The 25,416-nt window shown below is 45.2% G+C and overlaps 1 protein-coding gene across 4 annotated transcripts in view; it reads right to left on the bottom strand.

The window, feature by feature from the left end:
• The window catches only part of IQCA1 (IQ motif containing with AAA domain 1), a 169,333-nt gene that overhangs the window by 85,713 nt on the left and 58,204 nt on the right, over positions 1-25,416 (bottom strand). For all 4 annotated transcript variants that reach the window (XR_009055021.1, XM_057744335.1, XM_057744336.1 and 1 more), the window contains exons 7-8: positions 16,024-16,108; positions 8,880-9,008 (exon numbers count right to left, since the gene is read on the bottom strand). Coding sequence is in view for 3 of the 4 variants with exons in the window: in XM_057744335.1 (XP_057600318.1) it covers positions 8,880-9,008; positions 16,024-16,108 (214 nt within the window). In the remaining variant the exon portion in view is untranslated. The remainder of the gene's footprint in view (positions 1-8,879; positions 9,009-16,023; positions 16,109-25,416) is intronic.

Here is a 25,416-nt window from a genome sequence, read left to right as displayed (position 1 = left end):
CCTCCTCCAGTGCAGCCCAGCCCCTTGCATGCTGGCCTCCCTGATGAGGTGAAAGAGACCTCAGCCAGCCCTGGCCCACATTCTGACACTCACTTCTTCCAGAGGCAGCCCAACTCCATTGTTAGAAAACCCTTTCTTTTTACTTAACCCAGTGGAGAGCATAAAAGAGAAGACCTCCAGGCCCCCAGCTCTACCCAAAACCAATGAAATGAGAATCTCTTCAAGTGGGGCATGGCCATCGGGGTTTCCTTTTTACTTGGAACCACCCCGTCCCGTGTGCTTCTAATCTGCCACTAGAGCGAGGACCACAGGTAAACAGAAGCCCTCCTTCCATCACCTGAGGCCTGGTTTGTCCTCCTGGGGCCGCGGAGAATCCAAACCTCCTCAAGCCCAAAGCCAGCTCACCGTGGTCTCCTTTAGAACACAGATAATTTTTTTCCTTAATCGTCATCAATGAGATAGGGATACTGAGAGAAAAATGCAGAAGAATGCTTCCACAACATTTTTCATTGTCCAATATGGTATCCTAGTATTTGTCTTGGTGAGGTTAGGAGAGTGGACAGAGGGAAAGCGCATGCCTGCCCACACCCCTCCCCAAATGTTAACCACGAGGGTCATTCTGGCTTCATGAGGGACTCAGATGAACGGAGGCGCTGCTGAAATTTTCTATTAGCCAACGTGCGCAGCTGAAGGGGCTGTGGAGGGATGGCCAGCACTTCACATTAGTGGGTAAGTGGCAAAATTCAAGTAGGGCCACATGTGTCAGGTTTTTTCAATGGGGGTGTGCGTGTCTGCATATACCTGTGAACATGGAAGTCCAAATGTCAGACTGATCTCTTGTGGCTTTCAGCTTATCTGACGGCTCCCTCAGGGTCTCTGTCCTGGGGGTGCGAGTGATGTCACCGTGACTGGGAAGAGGCTGATTCCTTCCCACTGAACGGAGAGTGAAATTATAATCCGCTTTTAGATCCAGGAGAGAAAAATCAGCCCAGAGGCTATCATTGCTAAAAACTGCTTTTTAAAATAAAAATGCATGAAAATAATGTGATACCTCATGACATTTAACGTGTGAAGAAACTTCAGCATCTCATAACCTCTTTCAAGCTTGCATTTAGATGTCACTTGCCTTTCCTGCTCACACATTCCATTGAGACTGGAGAATCAAAGTGACTCAACCTTTTTGGCCTTCCCACATAAAAGCTGTACGACAGACCTGAAAAAACCTACAACTTGAAGTCTAAAAATGTATAGCTATGTCCTCAATACATCTGTCCCAATTTTCTCTGAGGTTTAGTTTTTGTCAGAAAGAGCTTCCTGGCTATTATTAGGGAATACACCACTTCCTCCCTTGGGGCCATCCGGATGGCCAGCTGGTCTCCGTCCCCAGCCCACTCGCCACAGTCTGGGCCCTGCCCCCACCCCTGCAGCCCTTTGCTGGGAGAGCCATTCTTACCTCTGTCCACCTGGCTGACCTCTTTGCCCTTTAAGGAAACTTAGCTCAAGCGAACACTCAGCCTCCTCACAGCTTAACTGAGAGAGTCCTCACCTTTATCTTGACTGCACGTCCCGTTACAGGACACGGCAACTAACAGCGACTAGAAATGATGTATTCTAAGAAACTCCTCTCTCTTTCTATATATAGATATATGCATAAAGAAATTTCTGGAAGGATATACACCAACATGTTAATGACCGTTAACTTTGGGTCATTTGGGTTCAAGGCAACTTCTATTTATTTTCCTCTTCTTGCTAATCAATGCCCTATTTGTCCCCCTTTCCACTGAACGTGTACTGCCGGAGTGATGTTATATGTTGCTTGATATGCTAATGAGATGAGCCTTTGCGGGGAGGGGCCAGGGAAAGGAAGCCTCAGGCCAGCACAGAGATCCCAGGATCCTCCTGTCCTTAGTTCTTCCTTCTCCTGGAAGGAAATCTCTATAATCCTTCCAGAAATTCGCAATTTGGGAAATCAGGGTCCAGAGAACAGAGTCAATCCGAATCAGTCTGGTCCTGGTCCGGGCTACACCCAGCTGGTAGGGAGGGGCAGCCGTAGCAACTGAACCCCGAGGCGGTCCCAGTGTAACCAGGTTCACCACCTGCCTGTCGTCTTTTCGAGAACCTCGCTGCGTGCTGGACCCATCCTCAGCTGAGCAGTGTCACACCAGTTTCAAACTCGCTTCCTCTTGTACTGAGAAAACAGAGGCCGTTTGAATACCATGGTCCTCCACCTCTCCACGCTTTTGTCACTTCTTAAAATGCTTGTGCATCTCCCAGCTTCCCCTCCGCTGGTCTTCTCTGCAGAGAAACCTGGTCTTACTTTATTAGGCATCACCTCCTTCCTGCCCGGCTCCCGGGGCCTCCCTCCAGCCCTGACAGTTTTAAGCTCCGCCACAGCACGGGCACTCTTCCCTCTGTCCCCGCATGTTTACAGCTCTTCCCCATCTTAATTCATCAACCTACCCTATCGACCTAATTCATCATTTTGCAGCTTCTTACCTCCTGCCCTCGCTCTGCTTTCACTGAAAGAGTCTCAGGGATGTGCTCGTCACCACACCTTTTTCTCAAGCTTCCTCCTTGACTTTTCTGCATTGGACATCAGTGGTCCTCTTTCTTTTAAAGAATATCCTGACTCTGGCTCCATCATGTTCTTAGTTCTCATTTCTCATGGTGGATGGATTGAGGGAAACAGAAGGGAAACCTTCCTTTCCTCCTTCTAGAAATTCACCCAGTTGGAAAATTAAATAGGAACGTCATTGTGCTGAATGTCTCCCTGCCGCCAGGCTGTTCCCTCCCCCCTGGCTGGATTCACCTCTTCCCCCTGCCCTGATAGATGGATGTAGTCCACATCCTCCAACATGCACCCACGCTGGTTTTCCTAAAGCTCACTTATTCTCCCGCCTTCACTGGGGTTTCTGGCACAGGGTAACTCCTGCATCCACACCACGTCTTGATCCCGCCTGAGTTTGTGCTGAACCTCCAGCCGACTGCTGGACATCTCCCTGGACGACCCACCATCATGTTTCTGACATCAGCCCCTGTCACTCAAGACACTTGGAATCTGCCTCAACTCCGGGTCTCCTTCTCTTTAGCATTCGCGTGATTATGTGTTATGGGCAGGACAAAACCACTGAAAATAGTTCCAAATGGTTGAAGATATGGAACACTGAAAAGTAACAAAGAGAAAAAACTTGTAGGGATGGATTGCAGAGTGCTCTTTTTCTGTATTTTCGTTTCTAAAGCCAACATGAGGTCCAGAGTGAGGCAAATGAAATTACATTACTATTGAAAGCATATTTGCAGAGATTGCTATTGGTCTGCAGAAAATGTCTTTCTGGTGCCAGCATCTCCTCTATCAAAGCACCCCTGGATCTCCTCATCTGCAATCCTCAATACTTTTAGAGATGGATTTAAAACCAAAGTTTCAAAGAAAGATGGTTCTTTTTTCTTACTGTTGAACTTTGAGAATTCTTTATATGTTCTAGATACAAATTATCTGTCAGATATAGAATTTAAAAATATTTTCTCCTAGTCTATACAGCTTATCTTTTCAGCCTCTTTACAGGGTCTTTACAGAATAAAAAATTGTTATTTTGATGACATCCAATTTACCTCTTTTCTTTTACGGATCGTGCTTTTGGTGTCAAGGCTAAGAACACCGCACCCAGCCCTAGATCCTGAAGATCTTTTCCCAAGGTTTTTATCTAAAGGTTCTATTGTTTCATGTTTAAGTCCATGATACACTTGGAGTTAACTTCTGTATCAGGTGTGAAGTTTAGATAGACTTCCATTTCCTTCTGTATGGATAAAAGACTAGTTTTTGGAAGCTCATCTTTGAAGCTGTTTTCCCTCCCACCAGCCCCGACCTAAAGGTGAAAACTCCTGGACCGATCTATTTCTTTCCGTCCTTCAGTGTCTCTGTATAGAGGGTCTCCAGATGGATCAGATAAGGAATTGAGAACTTTCATATTTGAATGTGAATATGTTTGCAAAGTTTCTTGGTGAAATGATCAAATGAATATAAGACCGTTAGTCAGTTATTTTAATTTAAAGTGTTCTTGTCCACAATTACAGAGATCTACCACAACAGCCCTACTCTTTTCTCACGCCGCTCATCCCACAATAAATTGGAAATCCAAGCATGGGCACTGAAACCTACGAGTTCACACCCCAAACTTCCTTCCAATCATCCTGGGTTCAAACATCTCAAGACACCATAGGGACATTCATTAAGCCACAGAATCTTGATTGACAGAGCACCTAGCACCGGAGTTCTCCCTGGCTGCTCTGGGGTCAAGGGGAGAGACCCTGTGGGCAGGTCACTCTGTACAGGTTTCTACAGGCACAGGTGGCCTCAGGAAGGGGAAGCAGTAGTAAAAGGGTGAGCATGGGCCTTTGTGGTGCAGGCAAGGGGGTTGCTCCACTGTTGACTGTAAGCCCAGCTCTTTCTACCACCAGCCAGACCTGTCCTTTCCCTCTTTCACTTTCTTAGGAAAAACCAACCAGGAAAACCAAACCCACTCGATTCTCTTTCAAACTTGAGAATGATGTTTGATTTTAAATGCATAGTCCCATGAGGTTGGATGCAAACTTCTGAGAGACTCGGACTCCCAGCCCACAACTGTCCCTGGTGGGACCGTGCCTCGTACTAACCCTGCTTCTGGTCTCCCGGCAGCTCCCCCGGACCTAACTGACCTCTCTGTCTTGGTCCCCTCCTCATCCACAGTCCATTCCACAAACACAGATCTCAGACCACAACCTGCTGAACTCAGATCTGCTCAAGGCACTACCACCCCAGACATGAGTGTCCATCTCCTCTCTGCCGAAGGCTCTGCCCGGCCTTGTAAGGCATCATTCACTGCTGGCTGCAGCCTTTCTGGGCTCCACACACTGCACACCGTCCCTGGTCTCCTGCCATCCAGGCTCTGAAGCCGTCCTCTAGTTCTGTGGCCTGGAGACTGCCCGGAGCACTGTCCCCACCCAGCCTTCTGGTCCACTCACCCTCAGGCCCCTCCCAACAGCTACTCCTGGGATATTTACGCTCCTTTGCACATGCATCCCAGTTCAGCCGCACCCCCCCCCCCCCACCTGGCCCACTTCAGCTCCGCCTCTGCCCAGTTCAGCCCCTCCTCTGCCCAGTGCTGCTTCTCTCCTTCCCACCCTTACAGGTGACGTTCCCAATAAACTACCTGCACAGGCTCCATCTCAGTGTTTCCAGGGAGCCCCACCCATGAGACCACCTATTGCCCTAATGATCTGTCTGCACCCCCCCCAAATTCTAATTCGCTCCAGGAAAAAAACCCAAAACCAAAAAGACGGCTCACTTGATACAGTTAATTTTTAAAATCCTCCTCCACTTGGTAAGATAATTTTGAAGCAGTGCCTAAGAATAGGGACAACTGGAAGAATTTCAATTTTATTCTAAAGCATCTCTTCCTCTAAATATGCATGAGTGAGTTTGACACTTGCAAATTAAAATTCACTGTTAGTGAAGCTTGTTCCATAAAAATCTGAAATTATCAGCTACACAATCTGGTCTTTGTTGAGTGACAGGATTTTATTAACTAGCTATTAAAGAGTCACTTAATGATGAATGATTTTGGGCAAAAAGCAAAGTTTGAGTACATCAGCGCTTATGAAGTAGTCACAAATGATGGGGAAAATCCTTCAGAATTACTTAGAAATGAATTTATATGAAAAGTACAGGTCTACACAGTGACAATGTGGTTATTAACATATGAAATGTTAATCTCTAAGAAAACGTGATACATTTAAATTGTGTTGGTATGTTTCTTAGAGATCAGATTACCTTTTCCATTGACTTTTAACGTCTTATTCTAAAATCATTCCTAAAGAATCAGGAAGCATTCCTGAGACCAAATCCTTGTGTGGAAATTAGTATTCTGACCAGTACAAAAAGATGTCTATTACCCATCCTGGTTAGAGGGTAGGGCAGGGGACAGAGGAAACTAGTTTCGTTTAACCTGCACAGGTACTGACTCACCCTTGACCTCACCTCTAACCACAGTGGCAGGGCTGTATGCTTCTCTCTGGGTATTTTTATAACACTTGGTCACCCATCAATTGCCAGCCCCATATAAATAGTCAGAAAACTTGGGAAAGACCTCATATAAATACATTTGAATATTTCAACTAATCTCCATAAAGGGAAAATAGACCCTTTTCAAAATATCACACAGGTAACAAGGTTGAAAGCTTTGTAAGTCCATGAGATAGGGCAATATCTCGTCCCTCAGGTGGGGTTCTTAGAAGCACTGAGATGGGCCTGTGCAGGTGGTTTATTGGGAACATCACCCATACGGAAGGGAGAGAAGCCTCACTGGGCAGAGGGGGAGCTGCACTGGGCAGTGGGGAGCTGCACTGGGCAGAGGGGGAGCTGCACTGGGCAGACGGGGAGCTGCACTGGGCAGACGGGGAGCTGCTCTGGGCAGGGGGGAGCTGCGCTGGGCAGAGGGGAGCTGCGCTGGGCAGCAGGGAGCTGCACTGGGCAGACGGGGAGGTGCTCTGGGCAGGGGGGAGCTGCACTGGGCAGAGGGGAGCTGCACTGGGCAGACGGGAAGCTGCACTGGGTAGAAGGAAGCTGCACTGGGCAGTGGGGAGCTGCACTGGGCAGAGGGGGAGCTGCACTGGGCAGAGGGGAGCTGCTCTGGGCAGGGGGGAGCTGCACTGGGCAGAGGGGAGCTGCTCTGGGCAGGGGGGAGCTGCACTGGGTAGAAGGAAGCTGCACTGGGCAGTGGGGAGCTGCACTGGGCAGAGGGGGAGCTGCTCTGGGCAGAGGGGGAGCTGCACTGGGCAGAGGGGAGCTGCGCTGGGCAGAGGGGGAGCTGCTCTGGGCAGAGGGGGAGCTGCACTGGGCAGAGGGGAGCTGCTCTGGGCAGAGGGGAGCTGCACTGGGCAGAGGGGGAGCTGCGCTGGGCAGAGGGGAGCTGCGCTGGGCAGAGGGGGAGCTGCTCTGGGCAGAGGGGGAGCTGCACTGGGCAGAGGGGGAGCTGCTCTGGGCAGAGGGGGAGCTGCACTGGGCAGAGGGGAGCTGCACTGGGCAGAGGGGGAGCTGCGCTGGGCAGAGGGGGAGCTGAGCTGGGATGCAATTGCAAGAGAGCAGTAGCTACTGCTCTGATCCCACAGGGAGCCCAGGAGCTGGGAGAGCCCTTCAGAGTTGTCCCGGGAGGTGGGGGGCTGGGTCTTTGTACCCTGACATGACTATCCCTTTTTTTTCTTTTTTTTACAGATGATGCTATTTCTCCGTTTTATTATTTATTTATTTTTGGCTACACTGTGCAGGCATGTGGGATCGCAGCTCCCTGACAGGGATGGAACCCATGCCCTCTGCAGTGGAAGCGCAGCTACTTAACTACTGGACCGCCAGGGAAGTCCCTAACGTGACTGTCCTTGAAGGCAGCTGCCCCGGGTGGGGGTCACCTCACTTGAGCTCCTCCCTTAGACCTGGAACAGGTCCTGGGGAGGGACTAACCGTGAGGGGTCAGCACCACATCCTGGGTAGCCGGGGATTAAGCCCCTTGGTCCTGAAAGGGGCCTGGGGGTGCCCCATTCAGCATCCCCTACAGTGGAGTGGGCTGTGCCCAAGATGAGCAGTGAGGGTCTCTCTTCTTTTGTCCGTGCAACGAACACCAAGGCAACACGGTTAGAGAGGGTGGGGCAGTGGGGGCAGGTGCAAGGTTCCTGCTGATCACCTGAAGGGCTGAAGGGCAGCCTCGCCTGCAGTGTCGGCTGCCGTCAAGATGAACAGCTTTAAACAAGGTGCCGGCTTTTATCACCATCGCCTGTACCTTGCGTTTTTGTGGACTTTGGGTTTTGCCATTTTACATTCACCATCACCCCCTCTCCCTTGCTCACAACTTCTGCCTCCTTGGTCCAGTCACTCCTTGACTACACAGCCCATCCCGTTTCTCTCCCGCTGTGATGTATCCAGAGGTCTCAGACGCATCCACTAGACCCCAGTGAGCTGCTCCCCCCACGGAGAAATCCGCCAGTCTGAACGTCAGTGGGAACCCATCTTTCGGAGCGTGGCCACGGCTACCTGAGCTAGAGCTGGGTCTCTGCAACTGGACAGAGTCACAGAGGGACATAACCTTTCAGGATCCACTCTGATTCAGGTCGGGCTTTTGGTCATCTGTGAAGCAGTATCTGTCTGTGCAAAAAGCTACAATAAATATATTCACATTTTCCGATGATGCGGGCTTTCAGCCCGAATTCCATTTCCCGAGGAAGGAGTTGAGGAAGGAGTTGATGCGGAGAGAACCTCCACTCTGGGAGTGGCCTCCCCACGTGCTTGAGGGTGAAGAGCCCTCCGATCGCACCCAGGGCAGCCGCACCCGCCCGCCCGCCCACCACCCTGCAACCCCACTGCACAGGGCAGGCCCCGCCCGCGGGGACCCTGAACGCTGCTTTCCTTCGGGCAGTAAGAAACAAGTCCTGTTAAGACAGGTCCAAGATGTCAGCGTGAAGTGATAAATTGGAACGAACACACTTTGGTGAAAGTAGACACGATTATTTTGACTTTATAGTGGTTACTTAGTTTGCCAAGAACTTTTCCTTATCTCTACCCCCTTGAGAAAAGACGAGTGGGATCATTTATCTTGAGGAATGAAAATTCAAAGCTATCACATATATGAATAATGGAAAGTGTCTGAGTTGCTGAAACCACTCCTTATCCTAATAGGTATTTATAAGTTACAGAAAAGACGGCAACTGTCGACCAACTTGAAAAAAAAAATTGAAAAACAGCTGGTGGACAGCAAAGAAATGAGTGACTAACAGTCTCAACAGATTTGAGATTATTCCATGGATTCAAAGCAAAAAAGCAAAGAAATCCCCAATTTCTAAAATTCCAAATACCTTACCTTATTTTTTTCCTTTGTTTCTTTCTTTTCCTTTTCTTTTTTGCCCTTTTTGGGTTTCTTTTCCTTTTTCTTCTTCTTCTTTTTGTTTTTTTCCTCCTCGTCTTGGCTTGTAATGATATCCTCAATAACCTGGTGAAAACAAAATCAGTGTGGCCTTTTAGCAGAGTTGGATCAAGATGAGGGCTGTTTTTCCTGTCTTGAAGGAAGTATCTGTGCCAGTCAGCGTGTCTCCTCTGCTGGCCCTGGGCCCCGCAGACCGACCTCTCCTGGCATCGCTGGGCTTCCGCCTGCCATCTGCCTTTGGCTGGATTCACCAGCAGAGGCAGCAGTGGGATCTCGGAGCGGGGGCAGGGGCAGGTGGAGAGAGAGGCTGGACATTCTGAACCCAGTTCTCTGCTAATTCAGAGCTGCTCTGGCTCCCAGGGGTTCCCCGAACAACAGGGTAGGTCTTGGCTTCCTCAGCCTCTCAGCCGCAGCCCAAGCACCAGGCCCACCTACACCTCTTCCCCAAACCTCAGCTGAGAACACCTGCTGTTTCCTGCCTGGGCTCCAGATGTGATCATGCTTCTCTTCTCAGAGTTGGTTTCTGTCACCTGTGATTTAATTTATATTTCCTACAAAAATTCATTTGTTTTTCTAAAATTTAAAATATTGGTTAAAAAAATACTGGTTCACATAGAATTAGCGTTATTGGAGTATTAGTGGAAGTTAGTAAAAAGCTATATAATTCCATTCAATATAGCAGATATTTACTGAGCTCTCACTTGCCGTGAATTCCAGGAGGTAGGATGGGGACAGTGATGGGAGACATACCCTGTTTGACCCTCGGGCTTTGCTCATCACTGGTCATGTGACTGGGACAAGTGTAACCTCTCTGAAACACAGTTTCCTCAGCTTTAGAATGAAGTCAGGACTTCCGTCCGCAGCACTAACGATCGCCAGGCACGGTTCTAACAGCTTCACAAAGACGAGCTCATTACTGCCGAGCACAGCTCATGGGTGGGAGCTGTGATCGACCTGCTTTATTGATGAGGGAACTGGGCACAAAGTGTTTAGATACACGGTCCACACACACAGCTAGTAAGTGGCTTGAGCTGGGATGCAAACAGGTGCTACCCAGGATGACCTACATAATGTGGGAAGTAAAGAGGCAGATGCCGAATGATATCGCTAACTTCATCCTTAAGTGTGAAATGCATCCAGTTAAACAAGAAAACAATACTCGACGGTTTCAGGATGCATACATGCATAGTCAAAGTGTAAGAAATGTAAGAGAATGACAAACACCAAATTCAGTACAGTGGCTACTTCCGGAGAGCAAGGTATGCAATTAAAATAAAGGGCTAATATCATTTCACCCCTAGTGTGTTGTACTACACCATCCTCCTGGGATCAAGCCTACTTTGATTATGCCTTACCGTGACTTCCTAGAATGCTGAAGTTTATTTTCCAGTATTGTATTTTTGAATTTATAGCTATGTTGCTTTTAGGAGCTTACTTCATACTTTTAAAAGTGTTCAAAACAGCTTTATCATGAACAAAGCAGGATATTCAGGCACCATCTGGACTTAAAGAAAAAAACCTACAGTCACGTGTCCAACTCCACAGCATCCTGAGGCTCACCCACCCCCTAGGCTCTAGTGAAGATTCTGTGGCGGGGGGTGAGGGGTGGGGGGGTGGGCAGTCTCAGTGAGAGGGTGCCGGGGATGTGCGAGGTGACGTATGCATTGTGCACATTACTTGGTAATAAGAAGGGTGTCTTCAGACAGGATTAAAAGTCCCTTGTTGTCAGAATAGCAATGTTTTCCTTGGGGATCAGGCTCACCTCAACTCATAGCACCAGATCATGGCTGCCAGGACTTTTATGCTCTGGTGCACTTATGGAAAATGGACATGTTTTATTTTATTTTATTATTATTATTATTATTATTATTATTATTATTTTTTTTTTTTGGCGCACGGGCTTAGCTGCTCCGCAGCATGTGGGATCTTCCTGGAGCAGGGATTGAATCCGTGTCCTCCGCATTGGCAGGCGGATTCTCAACCACTGCGCCACCTAGGAAGCCCCCATGTTTTATTTTAGTTCATGGAAGTTTGGAAACATATGTATACACACACACACATATATGCATCTGGAAAGAGGATAAAGTCCTTGTTTGCGAAGCATGCAATTCAGTGTATCAATTGCATCAACTGCATTGTTTGTATCCTCTAGATCTTTACCTAGTTTATTTACCATTTTGAATAGATGAGACATTCACACCGTCCATACTTCAGAAGTCACGAAAGACCATGTGGTGAAATGTTTCTTCCCCATTCGTAACTTTTTTGACCATTCTCCTACCAATGGAAATTAAGGTTATTCCCAACGTTTTGCTATTACCCACAAAGCTGCTGTGAATCAGCGTATGCAAATGTCATTTTGCAAGTGTGCGAGCATATCTGCAGCATAACTCCTACCAGGGGAAACGCTGCATCACGTGCACGCACGTGTGTAATACTGTCAAACTGCCTCCACCGGGCTGTGCTAATTCACACTTCTGCCAGTGATGCAGGCATTTGCGTGTTTCCCCATCTGCTCACCGACATGGCACTTACGTTTGCCTGTCGAACGGGTGAAAAATGGCATGTCATTACGTTTGTTTCATTTTTTTTAGGTGCCAATATTGAATTTATTTTGCTTCTGCTCTTAAACTGTAGCAAAATCTCCCAAAATTAGAGGTGCGCTTAAGTGCCTATTAAGTCAGCCATCATGTTTTTGGTAAATTAAGGGGTCTGAAAGTCAAATCTGGCCTGCTACCTGTTTTCTTTTTGAAAAAATATATATAATTTTATTGAGGCATATTTTACATTTCTTACATTTACCCATTTCAAGGGTACAATTCAATCATTTTTTAGTAAATTTATCAAGTTATGCAACCATCAGCATAAATCCGTTTTAGCACATCTCCATCACCCCACTAAGATCCCTCATGTCCATTCATTGTTAATCTGTTTTCCCTCTCCTGCCCTTCTCCCCAGGCACTAGTCTACTTTCTGCTTCCATAGATTTACTTTTTTTGGACATTTGATATAAATGGAATTGTATGCTATGTGGTCTCTTGTGTCTGGCTTCTTTCACTGTGCATCATGCTTTCGAGGTTCACCCAAGTTATACCACGTACCAACTGTTTGTTCCTTGTTTTTTGCTGAATAATATTCCGTTGCAAGGAAATACCACATTTCACCCATCCATTCACCAACTGATGGATACTTACAGTTTTTTCAAAATTTTGGCTATTATGAGTAATGCTCTTATGAATATTCACACATTTTTTTGTGTGTGGACATATGTTTTCATTTCTCTTGGATAAAGTCCTAAGAGTGGAACTGCTGAGTCATTTGCTAAATTTATATTTAACATTTAAGAAATCGACAAACTGGTTTTTCAAAATGGATGCACCATTTTACATCCCCACCAGCGACATAGGGGGATTCCTACTTCCCTACATCCTCAGCATTTGCTATTGTCTTTTTTTTTTTTTGGATTACAGCCCTCCCAGTGGTTGTGAAATGTTACCTCATTGTAGTTTTAATTTTCATCTTCATAATGACTAATGGTGTTGAGCATCTTTCCATGTGCTTATTAGCTATTCATATATATTCTGTGAATTGTCTATTCGAGTCTCTTGCCCATTTTATGATTGGATTGTTTGTCTTATTATTGAGACATGAGAGTTCTTTGTACATTCTGGATACAAATCCTTTATCAAGCATAAGTTTTCAAATACAATATTTTCTCCCAGTCTGTTCTTGTATTTGCATTTACTTAATGGCGTCTTTTGAAGCCCCAAAGTTTTGAATTTTGATGAGGTTCAATCTACCAATTTTGTCTGTCAGTGTAGCTTTAATTTGCATTTCTCTTATATGTGTGAAGGTGATCATCTTTTCATATGTTGAACATCTTTTATTATGTTTCAAATCCATTTAGATCTTCATTTCTGAGAACTGTCTGTTCATATCCTTTGGCTTTAAAAATACGGGGTTATTGAGTTTTTTCTTGTAAGTTGTAGGAGCTCTTCATATATTAGAAAAATGATCTCTCATCTGTGGTACTCACTACAAATAATTCTTGCAGTGTCATCTGTCATTTGACTTTACTTGGGGCTGCTTTTGCCATGTAGGTTAAAAAATTTTTAATGTAGTTTATCTTTTTTTTCTTCTGTGACTCCTGGGTTGTGCAACAGAGGTAAAAAGGTCTTTCTCACTCTGAGCTTATGACGTATTTCTTTGTTGGCTGCTTCTAGTTCTTTTGCATTTTTGTTTTGTTTGACATTTAAATCTTTGATCCATTTGGAATCACTCTGGGGTAAAGCATAAAGAGACAAAGATTTAATTTGCTTCTTTTCCAGTTGACCACCTGGTTATTATAATACCATTCATTAAATGGTCTTTTTTTCTTTTCCTTATACAAGAAAGATGAGATGCTTCATTATATACTAAATTTCCATGTGTATTTGGATATATTTCTTGATTTTCTATTCTCTTCTATCTAGCCATTTGCCTGTACCAATGGGTTCTCAAAAAACATGTTTTAATACCTGGCAGGGCTGGTTCCTCCTCATTACACTTCATTCTCAGAATTTTGCTGGTTATTCCTGGTTATTTACTTTCTACCTAAAGTTTAGAATCAGATTAGTCACCCTCTTCATGCCCTGACTCCCCACTCCAACAAAATGCTATTGGAATTTTTATTTGGATCATATTACATGTATAGACAATGTTTGGGAGAGCTGAAGTATTTATAACGTTGAGTATTCCTACTTAAGAACACAATATGCTTTTCCATCTGCTCATTTTCATTCTTCAGAACGTTTTAAGCTTTTCTTCACATAGAACACACATTTGTTATTAAATTTATACCTGGACATTTTATCTTTGTGTCGTTGTTGCTGTTGTAAATGGACTCTTTTATTATACTTCCTATGTAGCTGCTGTTTGAACATAGAAAACCTTTCTCTTTCTGCACATTAATTTTGTAACTCCCAGTCTTACTTCTCATGCTGTTTAAGATATTTTTCAGTTTATTCTCTTTGCTTTTCTAAGTGCAGAATATATCTGCAAAAAGTGACCATTTTCCCTCTTCCATTCCAATTCTCTATCTCTGTGTTCTTTCTCTTGTGTAATAGTGTTCAGTAGTTCCTGTGGGTCAATGGTGATAATGGCCGTCCTTGTACTTTTCATGATATCAGTGGAAATGTTTCTTGTGAGTTTCATTAAGCATGATATTAACTTTTGAACAAAGAAATATTTTGTCATGTTAAAGAAGTATCCATATATTCCATTTTTCGTTTTATTTTTTAATATCAAGAATGGGACTTGAATTTGTAAAATGCCCTTTCAGCATCCACAGTGATGAGCTTACGGTTTTCCCTTTTGGATCTCTTTATAAGACGCAGTGTATTCACAGACATCCAAAACTCCAACCATGCTTGCATTCTGGAATAAACACCACTCGACAGCAGTGTTTCGCTAAGAGTTCACTCTGAAGTTTTGCATTAATATGCATAAGGAAGCCTGGTCTGAGGTGGTCTGTGTTCCCTCTTTTGGGGAGTTTGGCATCAGTGTGATTATGCTCACTTCACAAAAAGCATTTGTATTGCTTTGTTTTTTACAAATACAAATTTGACTGAATATGTGCATGTTATAATGATTATGCTTCGTCTACCTCTTCCGCCTCCGCCTCCTCCTCCCCTCCCCCCCCATTAGTAACAACTGCTAAGAATTTCTGAACGACTTCAGGGTGCCAAGCTCTGTTCTGAATACCTTACAGGTATCATCTCATCTAATTATTACATCAGCCCAGGCAGGCCGGTGTTGCCAGCATCTCCACCCACACACGAGAAAACTGAGACGCGGAGGGAACATCGCTTGCCTAGGGCTGCAGACCTAGTGGAAAATTCTTCATCGCAACGCTGCCCTGCCTCTTAAGTCATCTGCCTTTTACAGTCGTGCTGCTCTGTGGCTCCCTTTGTTTGATTCTCGTGTATTAACCAGATGTCCTCAGTTTTCTTTTGCTTTTAGTTTGACTGGGCATTAACTCTACTTTGGAGAGTTTCTGATAGACAATTTAGACATTCCACTAACATTCTTAACTCTATAATTGTTACCTTTCTAAACTGACATGAAACATGTCTGGCTGCTTGCCGTGGGCTTTCAAGACACGACTTGTGCCGGGTGATTTAGCTGGAGGGACAAGACCTAAACATGTTAAAAAGTGAAATAACATCAAATCAAAATGACAGTCACTCAAGGCAGGGCTTGAACTGCCAACGAGAGGGTGGTTATTAAGTGGTCACACAGTTCAGGGGAGAAGGACAGGAGGGTGGAGAGAAGGCTTTGGGGGCTGATGTTGGCTTCTGACGGGATTGGGAGAAGAACTCTTCCCCTTGACCCTGAGGGCTCAGGCAGGGGAGCCGAGGGAGCCAGGGACACTGACTGTGGGTCCATAGTGCTGATAAAACATCATCTACAGCATGGTTTCTAACACTGCTTAGTCAGTGCTCACATTACTTGACTAACTCCCTACTAACGAGCACTAGTCTGTTTTCTTTTGTCAATGCTGTGAACAGTGCAGACAAGAAAGCTGTTTCAATCACCTATGGCAGATATCAGCAGATCACATCACATGGGCCAAATCTGGCCTGCTGCCCAGGTTTGTAAATAAAGTTTTATTGGCACACAGCTGTGCCCATTCATTTACATATCGTCTGTACTTTCAGATTATAATGGCTGAGTTGAGTAGCTGCAGCAGAGAATATATGTTCACAAATATTTACTATTTGGCTGCTAATGGAAGAACTCTGTTGTTCCCCATCTATGGCAACTTGTCTTATTATTTCCTTAGTACAAATTGCTTAAATAGCATTTATGGGTCAAAGGGTATACACAGTAAACATTCTGATATTTACTTGGTCTATGCTTCTCAAAAAACGTCATGCTAATTTACACTTCCAGCCACAATGTGTGAAAGTGACTGTTTTCCACATGCTCACCAACTCCAATTATTACCAAGACCTAATAATACTGCAAACTCATTAACTCTAAAGTTTAAAGAAATGCAATTATGATATATTTACATTTTATTTCTCACGCATATCTGTACCTGTTGTGGGGTCTTGCTGGAAAAAATAATAGCCGAACCTCCTTCTTCTTCTTTAGGGTAGTCGGGAAATGTGCCCATTAAGTTCCTGAGGAGGAAAAAAGGCAGAATAAACATCCGTGAGCACAGCCCTCTCTGCTACATTCCCCACTAGCTGCCTCTGGTCAAGTTCACTGAAAAGAGTAATGGCTATTAGGATGGGGGCTCCCTGCCAGCTGCTGGCCGGACACGCAGTTTCTAAGAAGCAGAAGGACCTGGTGACATTCAGGAGCAGGTTTCCTTCCTCAAGGCAACTGTTACTGTGAGACAGACACACCTCTTTAAAGCAGATTGTACTTTTCTGCCTCTTTTTTTTTTTAGTTATTGAGATACTCTGTGCTTGCGTTAAGAATGAAGACAGAAGCACAAATTATTTCTTCCTGTTTAAAATTTAGGATAAACACAGGATTTTGAAATAAAACAGAAGCATGGCATTGCTCGAATTACACATTTAGTACTAGTGCATGAAATACACATGCATGCTTTAGGTTTTAGCGAGTCTAAGGCCCCATATGTTAAGAGTTCTGAATAGTAATTTTTTTCTGGAACCATATAGTTTCTATGTTTTAAAATGCAGATTTTGAAATTTAATTGTTGGGGAATTTCAGAAGGGATATGAAGTTAATTTTTCCAAGAGAAACTGACTTGGATACGAGTGTTGTATTTATTCCATATACAGAAAGAAACAACTACCAAGTTAGTTCCATTAATCCACTGAAGAACAGAATCTCAGGGTTAGAGGAGATGTCCATGCTTAAGATGACTCTGTAACAGCGGTTCTCAAACTTTTGGCCTTAGTTGCTTTTGGCACCCTTGATAATTTTTGATGATTGCTCAAAGCTTTTGTTTATGTGAGTTCTAGCTATTGATATTTACTGTGTTAAATATTAAAACTGAGACATTTCTAAAATATGCATTTTCATTAAAAGTAAAAATAACAAACCCATTATGTGGTCACATAAATAACATTTTTAATGAAGAATATATTTCCCAGAATAAAAAAATCAGTGAGAAGAGTGTTACTGGCACTTAGTAGGATGCTCATATCTGCTTCTGTGTTCAATCTGTTACAATATGTTGTTTTGGTTGAAGAATAGAAAGAAAATCTGGCCTCACACGGATGTGTGATTGGAAAAGAGAGGAAAATTTTCATAGCCTTTTAGACAGCTGTGACTATTCTGCTTTGATTCTACACCACAACTCGACAAATGGTAGCTTCCTAAAGGCTGGTGGTGATGTGGAATCTGAAAGCATATCAGGAACTTTTTCTTCCTTGTCACATCAAAGTCCACGTATCTTGTGCGCTGAATAGATCTTTCATGCAGGCGTGATTCTGTAACATCAGGTCTTAGTCATTTCAAAACTAATGGTCACTGACTTAAGTGGATCTTTCCAGTGCTGGCACATTTCACCACACCAAAAATCACATTCATCAATAACTCCACCAATCGCACACCCCAAAGCTAGGTAATGAGAAGCTCTCAAACTCACAGAGGTGACTACAGGATTTCAAAGACCGTAATTTTCACTAGAAACCCTGAATTTTATTATTAGCAACAAATACCTTCAGTTGTTTTCCTTTGGGCTCACTTGATTCATTTTCCAGAAAACATCTCCCCCAAATCTGAGTCTGAATAGCCAGAGTGTCAGTCATTTTCTCAATGAAAAATGAGATTCCATAGAAAGTGGCTGATTCAGCCTGAAACTGACAGGTGGCAGACGCCCGTCCTGAGCGGCCCTCATTCATCGGGGTGCAGCGGAAGGCAGCCAGCTCACCTCCAGCTCCCTCACGTACAATATTGAAAAGTAGTTAAGGGTTGAGTCTTATAATTATTTTTTACTGTGTCCTCAAGGATATTGTTAAATGAAATTTTCTAAGAGGCAGGTGCATGGCGGTGAGGACTGCGACGACTCTGAATTGGGGCCACGGCCTTGGGTCAAGGTCAGCAGCGGACAGCTCCCTAACCACCCCCCTCCCGCAGTGCTTTGGTCCCACCCCTTCCACAGACAGCTCTTCAAACATCTTAGGACAGTCACATCACTGTCTGGACAAAACTCTCTCAGGTCTCTTGAACCTTTCCTATGGGCTCACTCAGTAGGCATGCTATTCAGCTCCTCAGCGCTGCTTTGAAAGGAACTGAACACAGTGCAGTGTGTGTGGGGAGGGGGGCGGGTGGTCTGTGAACAAATGCACCAGCAGTGGGGACGGTGGGTGATCACATACTCTTGTGCCGCTCTGTCAATGGAGCTACCGTGACCGCAGCTACTTCGGTGGCCTCATGCACTCATTCAACCATCCATCCATCCATCTATCCATCCATCCATCCATCCATCTATCCATCCCTTCATTCACATAGTCGATCAACAAACATCTATTTAGTACCAACAAGATTCTGGATGTTGTGATGGGAGACAGTGATCTGAGGGTTAAAATGTGTCAGACCTCGCCCTCGCGCAGCTCACACTCCACCACCATAGATTTGCCCAGATCCTGCTTGTCTACGAGACTCACATCTCAAACCTTGTTAACTTGCCTGACCACGTTCTGTCTTATCTGTGCCTCACTCAGCCTACACAGATCTTGGATAAAAACCAGCAACACAACTGAATTAAAAGTTAGAGCACTTTCCCTTCTTTGTACCCACTTACCTATTCCTTTGACAACCACCTTCACAATCAATTCCATTGTAAAATGTTATTTTTTCATTGTAATGCTTGAGTGTTTTTGAGGACTCAGAACAAACCTAGAAGCTTATATAAACTAAAACCAAAAAGGACTTACATGTACCTTACTAAAGTGGATCTCTTAATTATGTTACATATTAATTGTCAGAGTAAGATTTGATAAGTTTAAAGTTTTCATAGTACTTTTTGCAAATATATTATTAAATATATTTATTTCTAATAGATAATGAACACATTTAGTTTTTTAGTAACAGTTTAAATAATTCATCATAATTTAAAACTGAATGTCTTACCCTTAAAGAATGTAAGAACTGTTGTAGGGCATACATTTAAAAGACATCTTTTAAAATTTGATGTGAAAAAATGACAGCATAACCTGACAGCACTTTATCTCACACACACTGTCTTGTGCTCACGACACCCCACGCTCTCCCTCCGTGGCAAGGGGACCTCTGTTCCCAAGCCTGCTGCACCCCTGCTTTGTGATGTCCCAAGGCCACCCTGGGTTTGTTTGCTTTCACTTTTCCAGTTAAATTTTCTTGTGTGAGTTTTATTTATTTTTTAAAATTTTAATTGGAGTATAGTTGATTTACAATGTTGTGTTAGTTTCTGCTGTACAGCAAAGTGAATCAGTTATACATATACATCTATCTACTCTTTTTTAGATTCTTTTCCCACATAGCCCTGGGTCTGCCCTGAGACTCCATCACTTAGAACTCACTGTGGGAAAACAGTTTTCAAATTCTCTTTCACGTTTCCTGGGCTGCTGGATTTTCACCCCCACGTTCTCAGTTGTGTTCTGGGGCAGAGATGGGACATGGCCTTCCCTGTTCAGCGTAAGAAAGCTGCAAGGTGATGAGTGTGTCAGCGCTTGGGACTCAGCACCGAGTGAAGGCAGAGAGCTTCGGGGCGCAGATTACTTACACTCGGAGACGAGTGACCAGAAATATTTTTTTGGCTCCCACGGTGTTGCAGGTGTAAACAGAGGTGGCTGACCACATTGACTACAGGTGACCGCCTGTGTGGGGACCTCCAGGGGAGCAGCCGAGAACCCCAAACGACATGGTGTCAGGAAAGATTCAAAAGTGGTTTCTGTTGGGCTTGGATGCTTCTGCGCCTCCCTCTCCCACTGTGGGCACTTCCTTCCTGCCTCCACCATCCCTGCAGGGTCACCGAGGGGATGGCCACTGACAAGGCATATGTTTGTCACCCTCAGTGCTGGAACACCCGTGGTGTCTGTCCAGCCCTGTCAAACCTGCCACGGGGCTCAGGGCTGACGCATCGTGTGAATATGGACATCATTCAAACAACCGGAATCGCAGAATGATGGGGTCTTGGCTCAGAAAGTTTCCTTACCCTCCCCGTCCCCCCAGGGCTCTGCCCAAATGTGGGGGGGCGAGGAGAGGGGAGCTGCCATCAGACAGGGATGATGGTCCAGCCCAGACCCTCCAGCTCTCCCCACCCTCATCAGTGGAAGGGATGCTGCTCCTGCGACCCAGGCCAGCCTGGCGGGGGGTCTCCAGGCCCCCTACCCTCTCACTCCTCCCGTTCCCCTGGGCCCTTTCTCTATCTTGACTGGATGCGTCCTGTTAATCTGAAACAAGCTCAGGCCTACCTCACTTAGAAAGCTATCATCCTCCTTTTTGTTTTATTAAAACATTTTTTTGTACAATTTCTAGACGTTACACTCATTTACAGTTATTGCAAAATATCGGCTACATTCCCAGTGTTGCACGGTACATCCTTGAGCCCATCCTACACCCAACAGTTTGGGCCTCCCACTACCCCCACCCCTATATGTCCCCCCCACTGGTGACCACTAGTTTGTTGTCTACATGTGGACACTCATCCTCCAGCTCCTCACCCACCTCCCTGCTCACCTCCACACTCGAGCTTTTCAAGTCCTTCACATTCACTGGTTCCATTAAAGTAGCTCCTACACGGTGCTTTGGACCAAACTGTGTCCCTCCCCAAATTCACAGGTTGACGTCCCCACCCCCAGGACCTCAGAATGTGGCCTCCTGTAGAAACAGCGTCCTCGCAGACGGGATTAGTTAAGATGAAGTGATGCCAGAGTTGGGGGTTCCTAACCCAATATGACAGGTGTCTTTATAAAAAGGGGACATTTGGGCACAGACACAGACATGTGGAGAGGGCAGATCATGTACAGAGACACAGGGAGAAGAGGGCATCTACGGCTTCTCCCTGCAGCCTCGTCAGGAACCAACTCTGCCGACCCCGTGGCCTCGGGCTTCAGGCCTCCAGACTGAGAGACAATGAATTTCTGCAGCTGAAGCCGCCCAGGTGCTGGTGCTCTGTCCTGGTCACCCTGGCAAACTAATAGGCAAGTTTATCAATGAGTTTGACGTGCTAACTCCTGGGTGATTCACCACATGGCTCTCTCTTGATCTCTCAGATGTCAGAGTCCTCTTTTCTGGAATGTTCTCTCTCAGCTTCCAGCTCAGGATTCCCCTGGCTTCCTTCCACCTCTCTCACTTTCTCCTCCTCTTCTGTCTATTTCGGCACCTCCTGCTCTGCCTTACAGAGAATGGGCTCACATGACGTGGCCTGGAAGCCGGAAGCAGTGAGAGTTCTGGACTCTCCCTTCCCTCCTGAAATGATGTGTTTATTGGCTCCACTCTGAGTTCTCCTCCCCCCACTAATCACCTGCTCAGCCTTCTCTGCTGGAATCTTGCCTCCCCACCCTTAAATGCTGGGGGCCCCTGGGCTCGGCCCTTGGGTTCTTCTCTTCCATGTGTGCCCCTTAGGATCTCACGTAGCTTCTTGGCTTGAAACACCCCCTGCCCACTTCATCTCCCCATCACCACGTCTCTGCCTTCGTCCCTCCCCTGGACCGCACATTCACTGCAGAAGTACAGTAAGTATTTCAGACTTAAATGTCCCAATCTCCACCCTTGTGCTCACCTCCTCTCCCAAACCTCCCCCTGCTCTTGTATTTCCCCATTTCAGAGAATGGAAACTCATCTTCCAGTTGCTGCAAGGGCAAAAACCTAGAATCCTGTCTCCCTCTTTCACACGTAAATCCACTCCATCAGCAAACCCTGTTGGTTCTACCTTCCAAATAGGTCTAGAATCTGACCACTTTTCCTACTTGCACAGATCCGAGCCATCGTTATCTTGCACTTGTGTTACTGGGATTAACTGGTGTCCCTGCTGCCCCCCCCGCTCCCGTCTCCCCTCCACACAGCAGCCAGAATGATGCTTTAAAAAAACATAAGTCATATCATGTCGTGTCTCTGCTCCAAGTTTGCCAATCCTCTCCCTCAAAATGAAACCAATGCCCGCATAATTAGGTTAACCTCTGTCCTGCTTTCCTGGGGACAGGCCCAGTTATATGTAATTAACAACAGCACCCCCTTCACTCACTCTTGGTTTGGACGGTGAATTGCCTGCTTCTTCCCTGTGGCGCCCTGCTGCCTCCCTGCCTTTCCCCACCTTCTCATCATTCCCGCTGCTCCTCCATCTACCTGGATGCTCCCTCCTCAGAGCGATGTTCACACTCAGAGAGAAAAGAACACACCCATCCGCTTTAAGATTTTGCTCAAATGTCATCATATCAGAGAGGCCTTCCCTGATGATCTTGTATAAAATAAGTGTTTGACCAAATATAATAGGTTCCCTCTGATCTCACAACCAGGTCTTGCTGAGGGATATGCATCTGGGGTGGAGAAGAGAGGGGATGCAGAGCTGTTTTGGGTGATAACATCAGTTTCTCTTTGTAGTTTGGAAAGTACTTTCAGAGATGCAGGAAGTCTTTCCTACTTAAAGCAAATTTTAACACAAAATCCTCTGCAAAATTGTTATGTGGAAAGATCCTAACTTGGTACATGATGATTATTTAAATTACAGCTTTCCCTCAATTATAGCTTGAGTCTTAATTCCACAGACATTTGATTATCTTTGAACTTTCATCATCTGGTTGATTTTCAAAGTTAATGTGCAGGCATGTGCGAGAATCCTCCCCCCTCGCCCCACCCTCACCCCCCGCCAACTAATTTCCAGTTGCCCTCAAATGCTGCAACAGGCAAGGCCAAAGCAGGTTCTTCAAACGGGCATCCAAACCACCTGATGGACCAAGTGATGAAGAAAATGGAACTCATCACATGGCGGCATGAAAAATAACTTCAACCATATACACTGCACCCAAACCTACAGAACAGCAGGATCAAGAAAGGTGAAAACCACCAGAGAACACAAAGTTTGAGGAATGGATATAGAACTTGACAAGACAGGATTTATAGATACTTCCAGAACTCTTAGTCAGCATGTAGTCACCTCCAAGCAAGTGCTGGCACATCTCAAGGGGATTACATTTTTTTTTTAAAGCAAGAATCCAGCTTTATGGAACAACATTTAATCTGTATTAAGTATAATTTCCAAAAGATAAACTTTCAAGTATTCATTAAATACACTCCCTGAAAAGTGTTAGGAAGTGCACATCTCCTGGGTTCCCTCACCCTGCAGCCCTCCACCTGCACACCCCTTCCCAATAGTCTTTTCCTTTGTCATTTAAAAAATAAAATAAAATAAAGTAAAATCGAATAGAATAAAATAAAATAAAAGTACTTAGGAAAATTTGAATAGGAACGTTGAATATGAAATATATTATTTATCAAACTTCAGATTTATCAACAAACTAGAGATTATTGAATATTTTTCAAAAACAAATGACATCTCCCCATCACTAAATCTGGATCACCCCTGGAAAATTACAAAAGAAAGAAGCTGAGAAGCCACCAAGCCCCCCACCCTACCAGGGAATAAGCCTTCTAAGTGATGGAAGGTGCCAGTTGCTCCAGGGTTGGAAAGCGCTAGTAACCTGACCTTTCTCCCAGCTTCTTCTATTGATACCAGTCTTAGTTCTTGACTCAGAAAGCATCACCTCCACACTTCGTAATCAAAGTTATCTAGGGTAACGGCCTCCAAGTCCTTGGCTCTTAAGTGGGACCGGCACCGTCTCTCCCTTAAATGAGCTTCCAGGCAGGGTTCCCGTGTGTAAAGCAATGACTCTAAATCCCCAGCCATCCCAACATTTGATCCCAAACTATTCTTGCTTAATTTCTCCTCAAACCCCCATCCAAACCCTTGGTCCATGACTGGCTTTCAACCTGCCTTTGGCCCTGCAGATATAACATGCGTCCTGCACATCCCCTAGCCTAAGTGAAGAGCTCCTGCCAAGGCACCTTCGAACCTGGGCCCCACTTCATACAAGGTCAGTAGCAAACAGACCTGCCCCCTTCCTCATCTCACACAGGAAGGTTGGAAGTAGCCCACATTTTATCTTGTACAAGGAGTGATTGTCTGGCATCTGCGTGATTTGGGCAATATTGTTGCCATTTCCTTATTATGCCTGAAAAATGGCTTCACAGTCTGGAGGCAGGAGCCCGGGCTGGGGCAGAGCAACGCTCCCTGCATTCAGATGCCGAGATGTCGGCCTGGCCCGTCTGCAGTGGAAACTCACATCAATTCACGTGACCTTAGTTCACACCTCACAGGCATCTCCTAACAGCAGCAACCTGTTCTTGAGAGTCAGATGCTCTGTGCAGGATGCTGGTGTCTCATTATTTTAAATGGGAAGAATTAAAATTCGGTATAACTACGACCCCTGCCCCAGCCAATTATTCTGGGGCCGGTGGGGGCGGGTCTGGCAGAGGTGCCGATGATTGAAGTACACAGAGAAATGCCCTGCTTACTTACTGGAAAGAACAGAATTCAAACACAAACTCACCAGGCAGTTCTGAGTGCTCCCTGCTGTCTAACCTATTGCATCAATGCATTAGCGTTCCTCTTCCTCAGATGCCTTTATGGGTTATGGGTGTAAAATGGAAACCCAATTTGAATTTGTATTTCCTTAGCTGCTACTGAGGTTGACACTTTGCTACCTGCTACATGCATCTGTGTAACTGTCTCCTTACCTCTTTTTTATTTATTTATTTATTTATTTATTTATTTATTTATTTATTTATTTTTTGGGGGGGTACACCAGGTTCAATCATCTGTTTTTATACACATATCCCCGTATTCCCTCCCTTCCTTGACTCCCCCTGCCTCGAGTCCCCCCCACCCTCCCCACCCCAGTGCTCTAAGGCATCTTCCATCCTCCAGTTGGACTCTCTTTGTTATACAACAACTTCCCACTGACTATTTTACAGTTGGTAGTATATATATGTCTGTGCTACTCTCTCGCTTCGTCTCAGTTTCCCCTTCACCCCCCGCCCCCTCCCATACCTCGAGTTCTCCAGTTCATTCTCTGCATCTGCATCCTTGTTCTTGTCACTGAGTTCATCAGTACCATTTTTAGATTCCGTATATGTGAGTTAGCATACAATATTTGTCCTTCTCTTTCTGACTTACTTCACTATGTATGACAGATTGTAGTTCTATCCACCTCATTACATATGGCTCCATCTCATCCCTTTTTATAGCTGAGTAATATTCCATTGTATATATATGCCACATCTTCTGTATCCATTCATTTGTTGATGGGCATTTAGGTTGCTTCCATGTCCTGGCTATTGTAAATAGTGCTGCAATAAACATAATGGTACAAGTTTCTTTTGGGATTATGGTTTTCTTTGGGTATATGCCCAGGAGTGGGATTACTGGATCATATGGTAGTTCTATTTGTAGTTTTTTAAGGAACCTCCAAAT

This window comes from Hippopotamus amphibius, chromosome 8 (genome assembly GCF_030028045.1).
Source record: "Hippopotamus amphibius kiboko isolate mHipAmp2 chromosome 8, mHipAmp2.hap2, whole genome shotgun sequence".
In the NCBI taxonomy this organism is placed as follows: Eukaryota; Metazoa; Chordata; class Mammalia; order Artiodactyla; family Hippopotamidae; genus Hippopotamus; species Hippopotamus amphibius.
Note: the sequence above shows the minus strand (reverse complement) of the source record. Positions and strands in the feature narration are given on the sequence as shown.